This window comes from Lytechinus pictus, chromosome 8, assembly GCF_037042905.1.
Source record: "Lytechinus pictus isolate F3 Inbred chromosome 8, Lp3.0, whole genome shotgun sequence".
NCBI lineage: Eukaryota > Metazoa > Echinodermata > Echinoidea > Temnopleuroida > Toxopneustidae > Lytechinus > Lytechinus pictus.
Genome location: NC_087252.1, coordinates 29,521,925 through 29,537,036, shown reverse-complemented (window position 1 = coordinate 29,537,036; position 15,112 = coordinate 29,521,925). Strand labels below are relative to the sequence as shown.

At 40.6% G+C, this 15,112-nt stretch overlaps 1 protein-coding gene across 1 annotated transcript in view; it reads left to right on the top strand.

Annotated features, from left to right (window-relative positions):
• The window catches only part of LOC129266556 (uncharacterized), a 168,080-nt gene that overhangs the window by 25,278 nt on the left and 127,690 nt on the right, over positions 1–15,112 (top strand). The window contains exons 17-28 of the mRNA XM_064104193.1: positions 617–797; positions 2,723–2,949; positions 3,682–3,819; positions 4,443–4,607; positions 7,088–7,237; positions 7,772–8,146; positions 8,944–9,161; positions 9,354–9,546; positions 11,324–11,506; positions 12,230–12,349; positions 12,648–12,875; positions 13,856–14,080. Of these exons, the coding sequence (XP_063960263.1) occupies positions 617–797; positions 2,723–2,949; positions 3,682–3,819; positions 4,443–4,607; positions 7,088–7,237; positions 7,772–8,146; positions 8,944–9,161; positions 9,354–9,546; positions 11,324–11,506; positions 12,230–12,349; positions 12,648–12,875; positions 13,856–14,080 (2,403 nt within the window). The remainder of the gene's footprint in view (positions 1–616; positions 798–2,722; positions 2,950–3,681; positions 3,820–4,442; positions 4,608–7,087; positions 7,238–7,771; positions 8,147–8,943; positions 9,162–9,353; positions 9,547–11,323; positions 11,507–12,229; positions 12,350–12,647; positions 12,876–13,855; positions 14,081–15,112) is intronic.

Below are 15,112 nucleotides of genomic sequence, written 5' to 3'. Positions count from 1 at the left end.
TTGAAATCACTTGTGGGGCTTTGATATATTAATGAGTTCTTCAGTCCTAGAAAGTGAAACTAAAGGTTTATTTCCAATTCGTCTTATGCCAATTCGTCCATTTCTGAATCTGAATAGTTGGGTCAGCAAAATGTCGTTGGGAGACAAATCCATGCTAATGTAGTGAAGAGAGCAGCGCAACGTGTGTGGAATGACTTTTATTGAAGTTGTTTCAGTTTTAGCTTAAATGACTCCAGGGAGGGGCAATTTACAATCGTCTACTATCATTTGGTCTACCATCAGTTTGTCCACTCCTCATATGGTCTACTTTCATCTAGTGTAATGCCATTCCGTCTAATAACCAGTTGGTGCAATAGCCAAAACTGGAAAAAAAAAATAAATGGGAAGAATACAGATTGCAAAGTACTGCTCTCTTAAGTTTTAGTTTTATGTGTTGTCCTATGGTATTTATTTCTTTGAAAATACTGATTTTCAGCTTTAAAATACTGAAATGATCGTGTTCAGATTGGCAGCTCTTCTTTACAACTTTGTAGGTATTATGTTACTAGTTATTCATCTAACATTTTTTTTTTTTAAGGCAGTTCTGACATTTTCATTTCATTATTTGCTTTTCTAGGCGGTACTTACAATGATCTCGTCAACCAATCATCAGAGGTTTTGGCCTGTCAGACATGCCCAGCTGGATACTATTGTCCTGAGGGAAGCTCTGCTGCAGATGTTATCTGTCCAGCTGGATTTTACTGCCTAGCTGGCCAGTATTCAGGCTTTCAGAATCCGTGTCCATTGGGGACCTATGGGTGAGTAAATTTCTTGTTTTTTTTTCACTCGCTTAGGGATTGGGGGATATAGTATGGAAATAATGAACACTGGTGAGTACATTAGTAAAAAAATATTACCCCACAATGATAATAATAATAATAGGTATTTATATAGCGCCATCTATCTAGAAATATTCTATTCCGAGGCGCGTTGTTATTATTATTACCCTGGCTTTAGCTCGAGCTGCCTCTCAGCGCTCATGCATTCAAGGAATTAATCCTGCCGGGTACCCATTCACCTCACCTGGGTCGAGTGCAGCACAATGTGGATAAATTTCTTGCTGAAGGAAATTACACCATGGCTGGGATTCGAACCCACAACCCTCTGTTTCAAAGTCAGAAGACTTATCCACTGGGCCACAACGCTCCACAATGTATGTAGGCTTTCAGAATCCTTGTCCATTAGGGACCCATGGGGAGAACACGTCTCTTTTCACTCACTTAGGGGTTGAGGGATGTTAGGTGGAAATAATGAACACTGGTGAGTACATTAGTAAAAAATATTACCCCACAGTGTATTCAGGCTTTCAGAATCCTTGTCCATTAGGGACCCATGGGGGAGTACACTTCTCTTTTCACTCACTTAGGGGTTGAGGGATATTAGGTGGAAACAATGAACACTGGTGAGTACATTAGTAAAAAATATTACCCCACAATGTATTCAGGCTTTCAGAATCCTTGTCCATTAGGCACCCATGGGGGAGTACACTTCTCTTTTCACTCACTTAGGGGTTGAGGGATATTAGGTGGATATAATGAACACTGGTGAGTTCATTAGTAAAAATTATTACCCCCACAAGGTATCCAGGGTCTCAGTATCCTTGGCTATGAGGGATCTATAGGTGAGTACACTTCTTTTTCACTCAGTTAGGGTTCGGGGTGGATGATATATAGAGTACATTTAATCAAGTAAGAATTAGTACTCCCACACGTAATTCAGGGTTTCAGTATCTTTGTCTATTAGGGACCTCTGGGTGAGTATACTTCTTTTTCACTCACCTAGGGTTTAGGGATATAGTATGCAAGTAATGAACATTAGAGAGTGCATTAAAGCTAAATTACAGTAGTTGCAGTAAATCACTAATTTCGTGAGAAAGTCTGTAAAACCAAGGTTAAGTATGACTATATCATCGTGGATCTAGATCTGGTACAGTTACATAAACTGAACTTTGTGAAATCATTAAATCTAAGCTGAAATATGATCACACTGAAGATCGCCAACACAGATAGGCACACGTGGGACAGTGTATTATTATTGCTGGAATAAAGACCCGACGGAAGTGACCGAATCCGCGCTTATTTTGCTTATTTCTCAGCAATTACACAATTTCTTCCAGAATCCTTTGGCACATATTTTTTATTCATACAAACAGACACTTGGGTGGTCATTATATTAGATTCTGTAAAAAGTCATTTTGAGATCGTTACCAGAACTGGAATTTACCTTTAAGTAAGAACTATTGCCCCCACTTTAGAATCCTGTAGTTTAGGAGCCTGCGGGTGGGAACTCTACTCTTTAAACTCATGGTGTAGTGGTTCGGACTCCCGCCTTGTAATAAGAGGGTCATATATTCAAATCCCACTGAGGCCTGGTATTCCTTTGGCAAGGCGTTAATCCACACTTTGCCACTCTCCACCCAGGTGTTAAATGGGTACCAGGTAGGGTGAGAAAGCCTAATGCAAAGCAGTTGAGTCTTCAAACTCTTGTCGGAATGCTCCCCAGGAAGTGGAGAAAGTGCATACATTGTATGTGGGGGCATGCCAGGATCCAATGAACTGGGTATTAATAATTACATGTACAATGTTAACCACCTAGAAACACCGAGTATCAAGCCTTATAAATGAAAGTATTATCATATTGCAAAGTACATGTATTTCCAAATATTCAAATTCTTCCTTCGTAGCCCGGACGAAGGGTACCAGAACATGACCCAGTGTGTCGACTGCCCGGCAGGTCACTACTGTCCCTATGGGAGCGCCAACTCGCCCACGACTGCTGCCGTCGCCTGCGAGCCGGGGACATACAACCCTGATGAAAAGTCTGGCCACGCTTACAACTGTCGGCTTTGTGATGCAGGAAGATCCTGCCCAGTTCCTGGGTTGACCAACAGCTCCCATCCTTGTAAAGAAGGTTTGTAGTTTATTATAGTGATAATAATATGGACCATTTATATAGTGCGGCTTCTATGTTTATAAGCCCCCCCCCTGTGCTTGATATTTGGTATCATATTATTTCCCCGGCTGTAGCCGAGCTTCCATATAGGCGCTCGAGCGTTTGAGGAATTTCTTCCTACTGGGTGCCCATTCACCTTACCTGGGTTGACTGAAAGAAATGAAAGTAAATGAAAAATGGAGCACATGTGGAAATCCTCAAAATGCTTGTGAAGAGTTTTTAACCACAGTCAGAAATGATAATTCAGATGAATTTCATATTAGAACAAAATGAAATTAGTTAATTGGTTGATTAATTAATTATTATTTAAATTTGTTTAATTTATATCACTTCTCGAAAAGAATTAAGATACAGTACATCAAGATAAAATCAATAAAATGATTTGATAATAATATTTATTTATTTATTCATTCATTCATTCATTTATTTATTATTTATATATATATTTTTAATTTATTTATTATTTGTTTATTTATTAATTCATTTATTTTAGTTTGTTTGTTAATTAATTAATTTATTAATTTATTTGTTTATTTCTTAATGCTTTCACTGACAGGATACTACTGTCCGAATTTAACCATTACTAATGACCAGTTCCGTTGTTTATGTGTTTATTTATTTATTTGTTTATTTATTTCATTCATTCATTTATTTATATATTTTTTGTATAATTTATTTATTCACTGACAGGATACTACTGTCCAAATGGAACCATCACTGATGACCAGTTCCCTTGTGGTGAAGGGTCGTACACCGGCTCAACCAGCTTGACCTCTCCTGATGAATGCTCACCGTGCCCAGAAGGAACCTATTGCTCATGGGGAACAGGTCAGTGGACTTGTAATATATGTATTTAGGAGAACACAACATCAGTATAAACGGGTGATATTCCTCCGATTTAAATCAAATTTCTGAATTTTTTTTTCCAGCAAGGCATACGATTTTTTCCTTCATTTTTGCCCAATTTTGAAAATCCAAGCTTTTTCCGATTTCTGATTATTTGTTATATATTATATTTTGTGTATACCAACAGTCAGAATATGATTTTTATGCCATGTTTGATTGGCTTTACTTGAACATGACAATAAATTTGGAGTATCTAAATGTCTATGTATGAATGTATCTGAATGACCGGTGTGTTGGCTCAGTTGGTAGAGCGTCCGTCTCACAACCGGGAGGTCGGGGGTTCAAACCCCGGCCGCGTCAGACCAAAAGATGTTAAAAGATGGGAGTTGCTGCTACCCTGTTTGGCGTTCAACAATTGAAGGGATAGAGCCTCGTCGATCTGGCGCTGCACAGCGGCTGCCGGGCCCACGATCAATTGGGCAAAGCAAATTTTCAGAGTATTTCATTTCATGTCTATTATCGAACAAAATATGGATTTTGATTTTTTTTCTTCATTTTTTCATTATATCAAACATCTTTGATTTTCTCCGATCATTTTCTTACAGGAGAAACAATCAACCCACCCAAGCCCTGCAAGCCTGGCTATTACTGCCCGCTCCAGACCCCGAGCCCTGACCGGTACCCATGTCTGGCCGGAACGTTCTCCTTCTCGTCCAACCTCTCCAGGGCGGACCAGTGTGATCCATGTACTCCAGGCTATTACTGCCTCGGTAAGCAGATCCTAATTGAATGATTGGCTGAGAGCCGTCACGGGGGGCGCTGTCTAATCTCAATCACATTTTTAGAAGATGCTTATTTGGGGCTCTGTATAAGCAATGTTTCTCGCTAATGTGATTCATGTACTCCAGGTTATTACTGCCTCGGTAAGCAGATCCTCATTGAATGATTGGCTGAGAGCCGTCACGTGGGGGCGCTGTCTAATCACAATCACATTTTTTTGAAGATGCTCATTTGGGCTCTGTATATTAAGCAATATTTCTCGCAAGTGTGATTCATGTACTCCAGGTTATTACTGCCTCGGTAAGTAGATCCTAATTGAATGATTGGCTGAGACCCGTCACGTGGGGGCGCTGTCTAATCTCAATCACATTTTTTTGAAGATGCTCATTTGGGCTCTGTATATTAAGCAATATTTCTCGCTAGTGTGATTCATGGAGTTGAGGTTATTACTGCCTCGGTAAGGAGATCCTCATTAAATGATTGGCTGAGAGCTGTCACGTGGGGGCGCTGTCTAATCTCAATCACATTTTTTTGAAGATGCTCATTTGGGCTCTGTATATTAAGCAATATTTCTCGCTAGTGTGATTCATGTACTCCAGGTTATTACTGCCTCGGTAAGTAGATCCTAATTGAATGATTGGCTGAGAGCCGTCACGTGGGGGCGCTGTCTAATCTCAATCACATTTTTTTGAAGATGCTCATTTGGGCTCTGTATATTAAGCAATATTTCTCGCTAGTGTGATTCATGGAGTTGAGGTTATTACTGCCTCGGTAAGGAGATCCTAATTGAATGATTGGCTGAGAGCCGTCACGTGGGGGCGCTGTCTAATCTCAATCACATTTTTTTTAAGGATGCTTATTTGGGGCTCTGTATAAGCAATATTTCTCACTAGTGTGATTCATGTACTTGAGGCTATTACTGCCTCGGTAAGCAGATCCTAATTGAATGATTGGCTGAGAGCCGTCACGTGGGGGCGCTGTCTAATCTCAATCACATTTTTAGAAGATGCTTATTTGGGGCTCTGTATAAGCAATATTTCTCACTAGTGTGATTCATGTACTTGAGGCTATTACTGCCTCGGTAAGCAGATCCTAATTGAATGATTGGCTGAGAGCCGTCACGTGGGGGCGCTGTCTAATCTCAATCACATTTTTTGAAGATGCTTATTTGGGGCTCTGTATAAGCAATATTTCTCACGAGTGTGATTCATGTACTTGAGGTTATTAGTGCCTCGGTAAGTAGATCCTAAATGAATGATTGGCTGAGAGCCGTCACGTGGGGGCGTTGTCTAATCTCAATCACATTTTTTTGAAGATGCTCATTTGGGCTCTGTATAAGCAATATTTCTCACGAGTGTGATTCATGTACTCCAGGCTATTACTGCCTCGGTAAGTAGATCCTAATTGAATGATTGGCTGAGGGCTGTCACGTGGGGGCGCTGTCTAATCTCAATCACATTTTTTTGAAGATGCTTATTTGGGGCTCTGTATAAGCAATATTTCTCACGAGTGTGATTCATGTACTTGAGGTTATTACTGCCTCAGTAAGTAGATCCTAATTGAATGATTGGCTGAGAGCCGTCACGTGGGGGCGCTGTCTAATCTCGATCACATTTTTAGAAGATGCTTATTTGGGGCTCTGTATAAGCAATATTTCTCGCTAGTGTGATTCATGTACTTGAGGCTATTACTGCCTCGGTAAGCAGATCCTAATTGAATGATTGGCTGAGAGCCGTCACGTGAGGGCGCTGTCTAATCTCAATCACATTTTTACATGTAGAAGATGCTTATTTGGGGCTCTGTATAAGCAATGTTTCTCACGAGTGTGATTCATGTACTCCAGGCTATTACTGCCTCGGTAAGTAGATCCTAATTGAATGATTGGCTGAGAGCCGTCACGTGGGGGCGCTGTCTAATCTCAATTACATTTTTAGAAGATGCTTATTTGGGGCTCTGTATAAGCAATGTTTCTCGCTAGTGTGATTCATGTACTCCAGGCTATTACTGCCTCGGTAAGTAGATCCTAATTGAATGATTGGCTGAGAGCCGTCACGTGGGGGCGCTGTCTAATCTCAATTACATTTTTAGAAGATGCTTATTTGGGGCTCTGTATAAGCAATGTTTCTCGCTAGTGTGATTCATGTACTCCAGGTTATTACTGCCTCGGTAAGTAGATCCGAATTGAATGATTGGCTGAGAGCCGTCACGTGATGGCGCTCTTTAATCTCAATCACTTCTTTAGCAGATTCTTAAGTATACAGATAGGAAACGCGACATTTGCTCTTGTGACAAATGCTCCTCTGCTAACATCTTTGAAGAGGGTTTGAAGAGGGTTTGGGCTATGCGGAGGGTTTAAACATGTATACTTCGGGCCTTTTGATTATCAAATCATGGATAATTAAGTGTGTATTATTTTAATGTTAAATGAATGAAAATGATTACAAAAAGTAATATATATTGTGTTTTGCAGGTGGAGGAGCAACTGAAGACGATGTATGTCCACCGGGGTACTACTGCCCAGAAGGAACAGAGTTTGCTGAGCAGTACGGCTGCCCCAACGGGACCTACAACACAGAGTATCGAAGACACAATGTATCACAGTGTATGACCTGTCCACAGGGTATGTGTAACACAAAGTAGATACTGTATATGTAATTCACAAACATGTTCAAGCAGTTCAAACCATGGATTATGGAATGTTTTAGCATAGTAAAAATAATAGTTATGATAATGATAATAATAATGATGATGATGATGATGATGATGATAATGATGATAATAATAATAATAATGATAATACTATCAAGTCTCGGTGTGTTTTAGATGGTTTAATAGAAGAGAAGAAAAGGAATGCCTGTTTACATAGCAACAGATATATTCATGAGTAATATACACTTTAGTTTGTACATTTGCTTCATTTGCATGTACACAGCTTCTGTACTTGGAATGAGCCAATAATTCCTTGTAAAGAAACTCTGAATTGTCTCACTTCCTAATTCATACGTATGATTTTGATGAAATTTTAAATGTTATGCTGGTTGTTATTACATTTTTATATTTATTTTATGATGGAATGTGCTTGGTTGTTAATTTACGGTACCGTAAAGAAGTATTTTGAAGGAGATTCTAATCTTACTCTCATTTCTTTCATCAGGCTCTTATTGCGAGTACGGTGCAGTCAACCCTATTGAATGCCCTGCCGGTACCTACATGCCTTACGGTGTGGATGCCAACGGTACCCTCTACGGTTCACCAGCCAAATACCAAGACAACTGCATGGACTGCCCCGGCGGTTCCTACTGCTCTGCCAACACCGTATATCCGTACGATTGCGGTACCGGTACCTTCTCCAAGCCGGGGAAGAGCAGTTGCGAGACGTGCGAAGCGGGGTACTACTGCGACAACGCGACGACTTCGTACACAGATATGATGACGAACAAGAAGTGTCCTGCGGGGTTGTACTGCACCACGGGTCTTAACGCCCTGGATGAAGCGGTGAATTGCAGCATCAGCCACTACTGTCCTGAAGGTAATTGGTTGCATAGTGGATGTATATGTTCCGTGTGAATAACATATAAAACTAGCTACCCCATGAGCAACAATAGTTTGCCAGGGAAGGTTCTCTGTAAATAGCCGAAATAGTTATTTGATCTTCAGACAGTAAAAATTATAAAAGTATGGTTTGTGGAAGAATACACTGTAATTATCTTCCTACTGTCAAAGTTTCGAGTTGAATAAAAGATAAGATTCTAGAGTTTCTTTGACACCATCTTTTTCTGGACTTCTTTGAAGTTTCACCAAGATTGCACAATGTGCATACAATATCTCACCCTTGCATTAACTCCCCGAACCTCAAACCTTGTCTTCTTAAGTTTTGAAGCTCTCTTAGACATTGCATTAAATACTTGTGTGAATTCATACCTTATTTTGTTTGCCAAATTATCTAAGTCATTGACATTTTTCATCAAATATATATCAAGAAAATTTGATAAAATTTTGTGCACATTAACATAAAAAAAAACATAAGGAAAAATGGTACATAGCAACGCCACATACTGTAGGTTGAAAAAGTGCTGTTGAAGTACGATTCAATTCTATCAATGACTTTAACTCCGATGCTAGATTCGCTTCTCTTTTTCCTCATTCGTTTAAGTGCAAAATAATGACTACACCCAGTAGTACATGTAGGTTGCAAATGTTCTGTGGAAGTATGATTCGATACTCGATATCATCAATGTTTGCTTCTCTGTGATGAAAGTTTTTGCTTCCTCGTACATGTCAAGAGCAACGTAACAATCATACCCATTTTTGTACCCCCTCTCACAGCCACGCCCGAGGAGCTCAACTGCCCAGTGGGTACCTACAATCCCTCTGTCGGCATCGGTGCCATCACCGACTGCACCGCTTGTGACGCCGGCTACTACTGCTTGGAGGGCATCTCAACACCGACGGCGCCGTGTAGTGTGGGCTTCTACTGCCCGACCAACATTGCCAATGTGTATGCCTCCTCACCGCCGCTCATCGGATCCTATGGGCCAGAACAGGTATGGAGTGCTCTGAATCTAGTAATTTTATCAGTACTATTATATCACTAAAGCGCTCAGAAATGTCGTTCCAAAAGCACTATACTGGTAGTAATTGTATCTGTTAAGTGCTTTAATAGAGACTTTATCCCAATGTATGAAGCACTATATAAAGCAGAATTCTAAAACAGTAAATTTTTTCTCGCGTTCCAGGTTGCTTGTCCGGCGGGAACTTACAGAGACACCACAGGAGCTCGCTTCGTCGAGGATTGCATCCCTTGTCCAGCTGGTGAATACTGTACCCAGGGCATTGCCAATGGTATTGTCTGCCCTCGAGGGTACTACTGCCCGGAGAACTCAACGGCACCCGTCCCTTGCACTGCTGGCCGATATGGAAATGATACAGGTAAGCAGGACTTACTTGATTAAAAAAAAAGTCAGTTGGCCGTCAGCTGTCATGGGGAGTGGTTTATTTATTTTTTGCTGACCCCAGACTCTGTGAAAAGCATTGGAAATACCTGTAATAGACACATATATGGGGGAAAGCAAACTTGGTGTACCGAGGAGGATCCTCTGGCTAAGCCCGCTTAGCCTCCGGCAACTGTCGGGCCAGGGAAAGATGAGTTAGTGACTCTACCATGAGGCAATTTCTAGTGGCATTACATAGCAAGGTGTCATGGTGTCAGTCACTTGACTCTTATACCATGGGTCGAGGGTTCAAACATCACCAGGTGCTAATGTCCTTTGGCAAGACACTCATCCATATCTGTCACTCTCCACCCAGGAGTTAAATGGGTACCTGGTAGGATGTGGACGTCAATGTGATTAGATTGGCATTTGTGCACCGAAAAACGGTTGCCTGGCCAGGATACTCCCCAGGGAGTGGAGATGGTGCACTTTATGTGTGGAACAGTGATGGATCCTTTGACCGGGGTAATAATAATTACAGAGTAAAGCGCTTAAAAATACAACGTATGAAACGCTATATACATGTATGTAACTATTATTGTTATTTATCAACATTCATTGTTCATAAGTCTCATTCTACTCTGGGTGATTTTTGTCTCACCTGCATAGCAGAGTGAGACTATAGGCGCCGCTTTTCCGACGGCGACGGCGGCGGCGACGGCGACGGCGGCGGCGGCGTCAACACCAAATCTTAACCTGAGGTTAAGTTTTTGAAATGACAGCATAACTTAGAAAGTATATGGACCTAGTTCATGAAACTTGGCCATAAGGTTAATCAAGTATTACTGAACATCCTGCCTGAGTTTCATGTCACATGACCAAGGTCAAAGGTCATTTAGGGTCAATGAACTTAGACCATGTTGGGGGAATCAACATCAAAATCTTAACCTAAGGTTAAGTTTTTGAAATGTCATCATAACTTAGAAAATATATGGACCTAGTTCATGAAACTTATACATAAGGTTAATCAAGTATCGCTGAACATCCTGCATGAGTTTCACATCACATGACCAAGGTCAAAGGTCATTTAGGGTCAATGAACTTTGGCCGAATTGGGGGTATCTGTTGAATTACCATCATAACTTTGAAAGTTTATGGATCTGATTCATGAAACTTGGACATAATAGTAATCAAGTATTACTGAACATCCTGTGCAAGTTTCAGGTCACATGATCAAGGTCAAAGGTCATTTAGGGTCAATGAACTTTGGCCAAATTGGGGTATTTGTTGAATTACAGCCATAAATTTGAAAGTGTGTTGGTCTAGTTCATAAAACTTGGACATAATAGTAATCAAGTATCACTGAACATCCTGTGCGAGTTTCAGGTCACATGATCAAGGTCAAAGGTCATGTAAGGTCAAAGAACTTTGGCCACGTTGGGGGTATTTGTTGAATTGCCATCATATCTCTATAAGTGTATTGGTCTAGTTCATAAAACGTGGAAATAAGAGTAACCAAGTATCACTGAACATCTTGTGCGAGTTATAGTAGTTTTCAAAATCAGCACTGCTGCTATATTGAATCGCGTGATGCAGGTGAGACGGCCAGAGGCATTCCACTTGTTATCCAAATGGTGTCGAATTCCCCAGGAAAATGGGCAATATCATGTCTTTGACTTGAATGCTACAGTCACATATCTTGTCACTAAAGACAGATGGTCTCTAAAGCAGGGTTTGACTGGAGTAAAGTAACCTGTTATTACCCTTTATTCCAGGTGCTCAAGCACTGACCGACTGTCCGCTCTGTGATCCTGGATGGTACTGCGACGCTCCGGGTCTCCAGACCCCCCGGGCCCAGTGCGACCCGGGTTATCTGTGCTACGAGGGGGCGTACACTTCCACCCCGACGGATGGAGTTACGGGAGAGCTGTGTCCCGCCGGAGGCTTCTGTGTGACAGGTAGGCAACACAGTGTGTGATGCTGGGATTTGTATTGGTAATACTGATGGTAGGGGTAGTGGTTGTGTTGTGTTATTGTTTATGGTGATAAGTAGGAGAGGGTTCTTAATGCTTCTTTAGCTGTGGAGGTTATGGTGATGATGATGACGATGATGATATTCATAGATTATGATAATGGATACAATGATGATGATAATAATGATGATGGTGAACATGATGACGATGTTGATAGATGATGATTATAATGGATACGATGATGACTATCACTATGATAAGGAGCTGGAGTAGGAGGACAATGGCGCTTTAATAAGGTTGGATCTGTACATGTATGATCTTAATGAAAAATATTAGACTTTTGAAGATGACCCGCATCATCATCATGTTGATGATGATTATATGGTGATGATGATGACGATGATGATGATGATCATATGATGATAGTGATGATGTTGATGAGGGTAATGATGTGGATGATGTGGTGATGGTGATACTTGATACTTGATGTAGTAATCCCTTTGGCAGCTTATACCGAAGCTATACTGGGAGGTGATGATGATAATGAAGTTGGAGATGGTTTTGATGATAATCATGATGTCCTTGATTATGATGCAAATGAGTGTTCGTACACTGGTGGCCATACGAATGATCTTGATGATAAAATTGATGAACCATTTCCCTGAATGTCTTAATTACCAGGGCTTTTCGTTAATTCTTTGTTGCTAGGATCATTCATCAGTGCGCCCTGTCCACCAGGAACCTATAGTAATGTATCCGGAGCCGTCGATGCGCAGGGATGCGAGGACTGTGACCCAGGATTCTACTGCAGCAACGCAAGAACTCCAGGTAGGTCAGGTCAAAGGGCAAGGGTCATCGAAGCAACATGTGAACCCTGATCTTTCAACCTTAGCATAGGACAAAGAATGTGTTTGGAAATCACAATGATGTTGCACTTCAAATCGTAATATCATATCAAATTTATACATGATTTAATGTCAATTCATCTCAAAGAAATATGGATTCCTGTTAATATAACTACAGAATTAACTGTACTTTTGTACCACTTGTAATCATTCGAGGTTCACTTGTCTTCTTGATAAACGGTAGATCATAATTCCTTACTTTCTGTTATCTTTCTCGATAGAACCCACTGGGCCGTGCAACCCCGGGTACTACTGCACCGGTGGATCGAGCACGCCTAACCAGACTGTCACGCAGCCTGGATACTACTCGCCCTCCGGATCCACCCAGCCGTTCCCCTGTGCCCAGGGCACCTACATGCCCTTCGACAGGGCCGGGTCCTGCTTGACCTGTGAGGCGGGGTACTACTGCGAGGAAGAGGCCATGACCAACATGACGAGATGCCCTGCAGGTAAATGTCAGGAAAATTCTGGTTATTTGTTTGGCGTCACCTGTGCCTGGGAGGCGAAAAGCGAACTAGATCACTGTGACCCGCAGGTCTCTCCTCCCGATATAACTGATTGGGGAAGTGCAGGTGGACCACTACACCGGGTTTCCCCTACTCTTATACTCTTCAGAGATGCCAGTCTTCAGACTTTACCCGATTTCTGGCCCTGCTATCTTCCCTCGTTTTTTTCAGGCTTTATTTTGTATATTGGCCTTAAAGGAAACCCAAACTCAAGGAGAGAATCAATCTTATTGGAAAGATTATAATGAAAAGGACAGTTTAAACAAATTTTCATCTAAATCAGGTATAAAAAAGAGAGTTACAGAAATTTGAAAAGTCTTGTTTTACATGTATTTCTATGGGGATCCTCTAATCAGCAAACATGCATCACAATGGTAGAGTGAGGGGGTTAAAAACAATTCTGTTAGTGCTGTGTTTATCCAGCCACCCCTGATCATAAGGGACTCAACTCTGTTAAGAACCTGACAAATGACTTCAACTATTATGCCAATGCTTGAAAGTCCCTCGTTGCTCTTAAAGAGAAATTCCAGTAGTTGCAGTAAACACTGATTTCATGAGAAAGTCTGTAAAACCAGGCTTAATTGTCAGTATATCATCGAGGATCTAGATCTGGTACAGTTACATAAACTGAACTTTGTGAAATCTTGAAATCTACGCTGAATAATGTTCAGACTGAACTTCCCCAACACAGATAAGCGCACGTGGGACAGTGTATAATTATTGCTTTGAGCGTCGGGCCCGACGCTCTACCCGAATCCTGTGCTTATTTGCTGATTTCTCAGCAATTACACAATTTCTTCAAGAATCCTTTGGCACATGCGTTTTATTTATACAAACAGACACTTTGGTGGTCATTTCATTGGATTCTGTACGAACTCATTTTGATATCGTTACCAAAACTAGCATTTACCTTTAATCACCAGGTGCCTACTGCCCCGAGGGTTCTATCGTCTACTCTCTCTGTCCCACTGGAACCTACTCCAACCTCACCTATCAAATCCACGAAGACAACTGCACCATCTGCCCTACTGGTTACTACTGTGATGATCGGGGAGCCATCCAACCGACGGCCAAGTGCTCTGCTGGTCATATCTGCTATCTCGGAGGTCTCTACGCTACTCCAGTCTACAACAACGATTCCTCGGATGGTGAGAGATTAGTTATTCCTGATTGGTTGAATTTTATTTAATCATGAAAATTTGGATGAGAATAAAACACAGCATTATATCCTATGACTGAAACATACATGTACATGAATATGAAAGAGACATTTTTGTAGGGACTCTTTCAATTTCAATTACTATTTTGTTTTCATTTTCAGACAAAAATATAAAAAAACGAACATATTCATACATTATACACAAAGCAGCATAAATGTCATACGTTACAAATGATATTATGGAAAAGTGATCGGTAAATGAATAAGTCGTACTTTCGATACACATTTGATGAAACAGGTCTTAACATATGAAAATAAAAATGAGGGACATATTAAAAAGCAGAGTTTGTATTGGTAAGCCCCTCTTGTGATCATAAACAGTGTAAAATAAATCAATTTAAACCAACAAAAGTAAAAATAATAATACATATTTTATTTTAATTTGAAAATACAATTTGCATTGACTTTGTGCACATGGACTTAAATGTACAAAATGTTGCGTAATTTCAGAACCGCGGGCGTTACAAATTTGGTCTTAGAAGATGGGCAAGCCTTGAAAATAAAAGTCAGCAAGCATTAAGAATTTTTGCAGTGGCTTACATGTAGTCGACAAATTCCTCGAGGGGGGGGGGTAACTAAGAGTTAAGTCAACTTTTAGGTACATGGAGAGACTAAAGCTGCACTGCTCACTACCACTGTTTTTGTGATTTCATTAAAAGATAAACACCAGTTGTGGCAACGATCTCAAAATGAGTTCTAACAGAATCCAATAAAATAACCACCCAAGTGTTTGTACGTATAAATGAAAAATATGGGCCAAATGGCTCTGGAAAAAAAAAAGTGTAATTGTTGAGAATGTCTGGTATTTTTCCAAATGATATTAATACACTATCCCACATATACCTTTTTGTGTTAGTGAATTATCGGTTTTGAGCTAAGATTTCATGATTTTATAAAGATGAGTTTATTTCAAGGTACCAGAACTAGATCTTTGATAATTTGGTAACATTTAACCTTGATT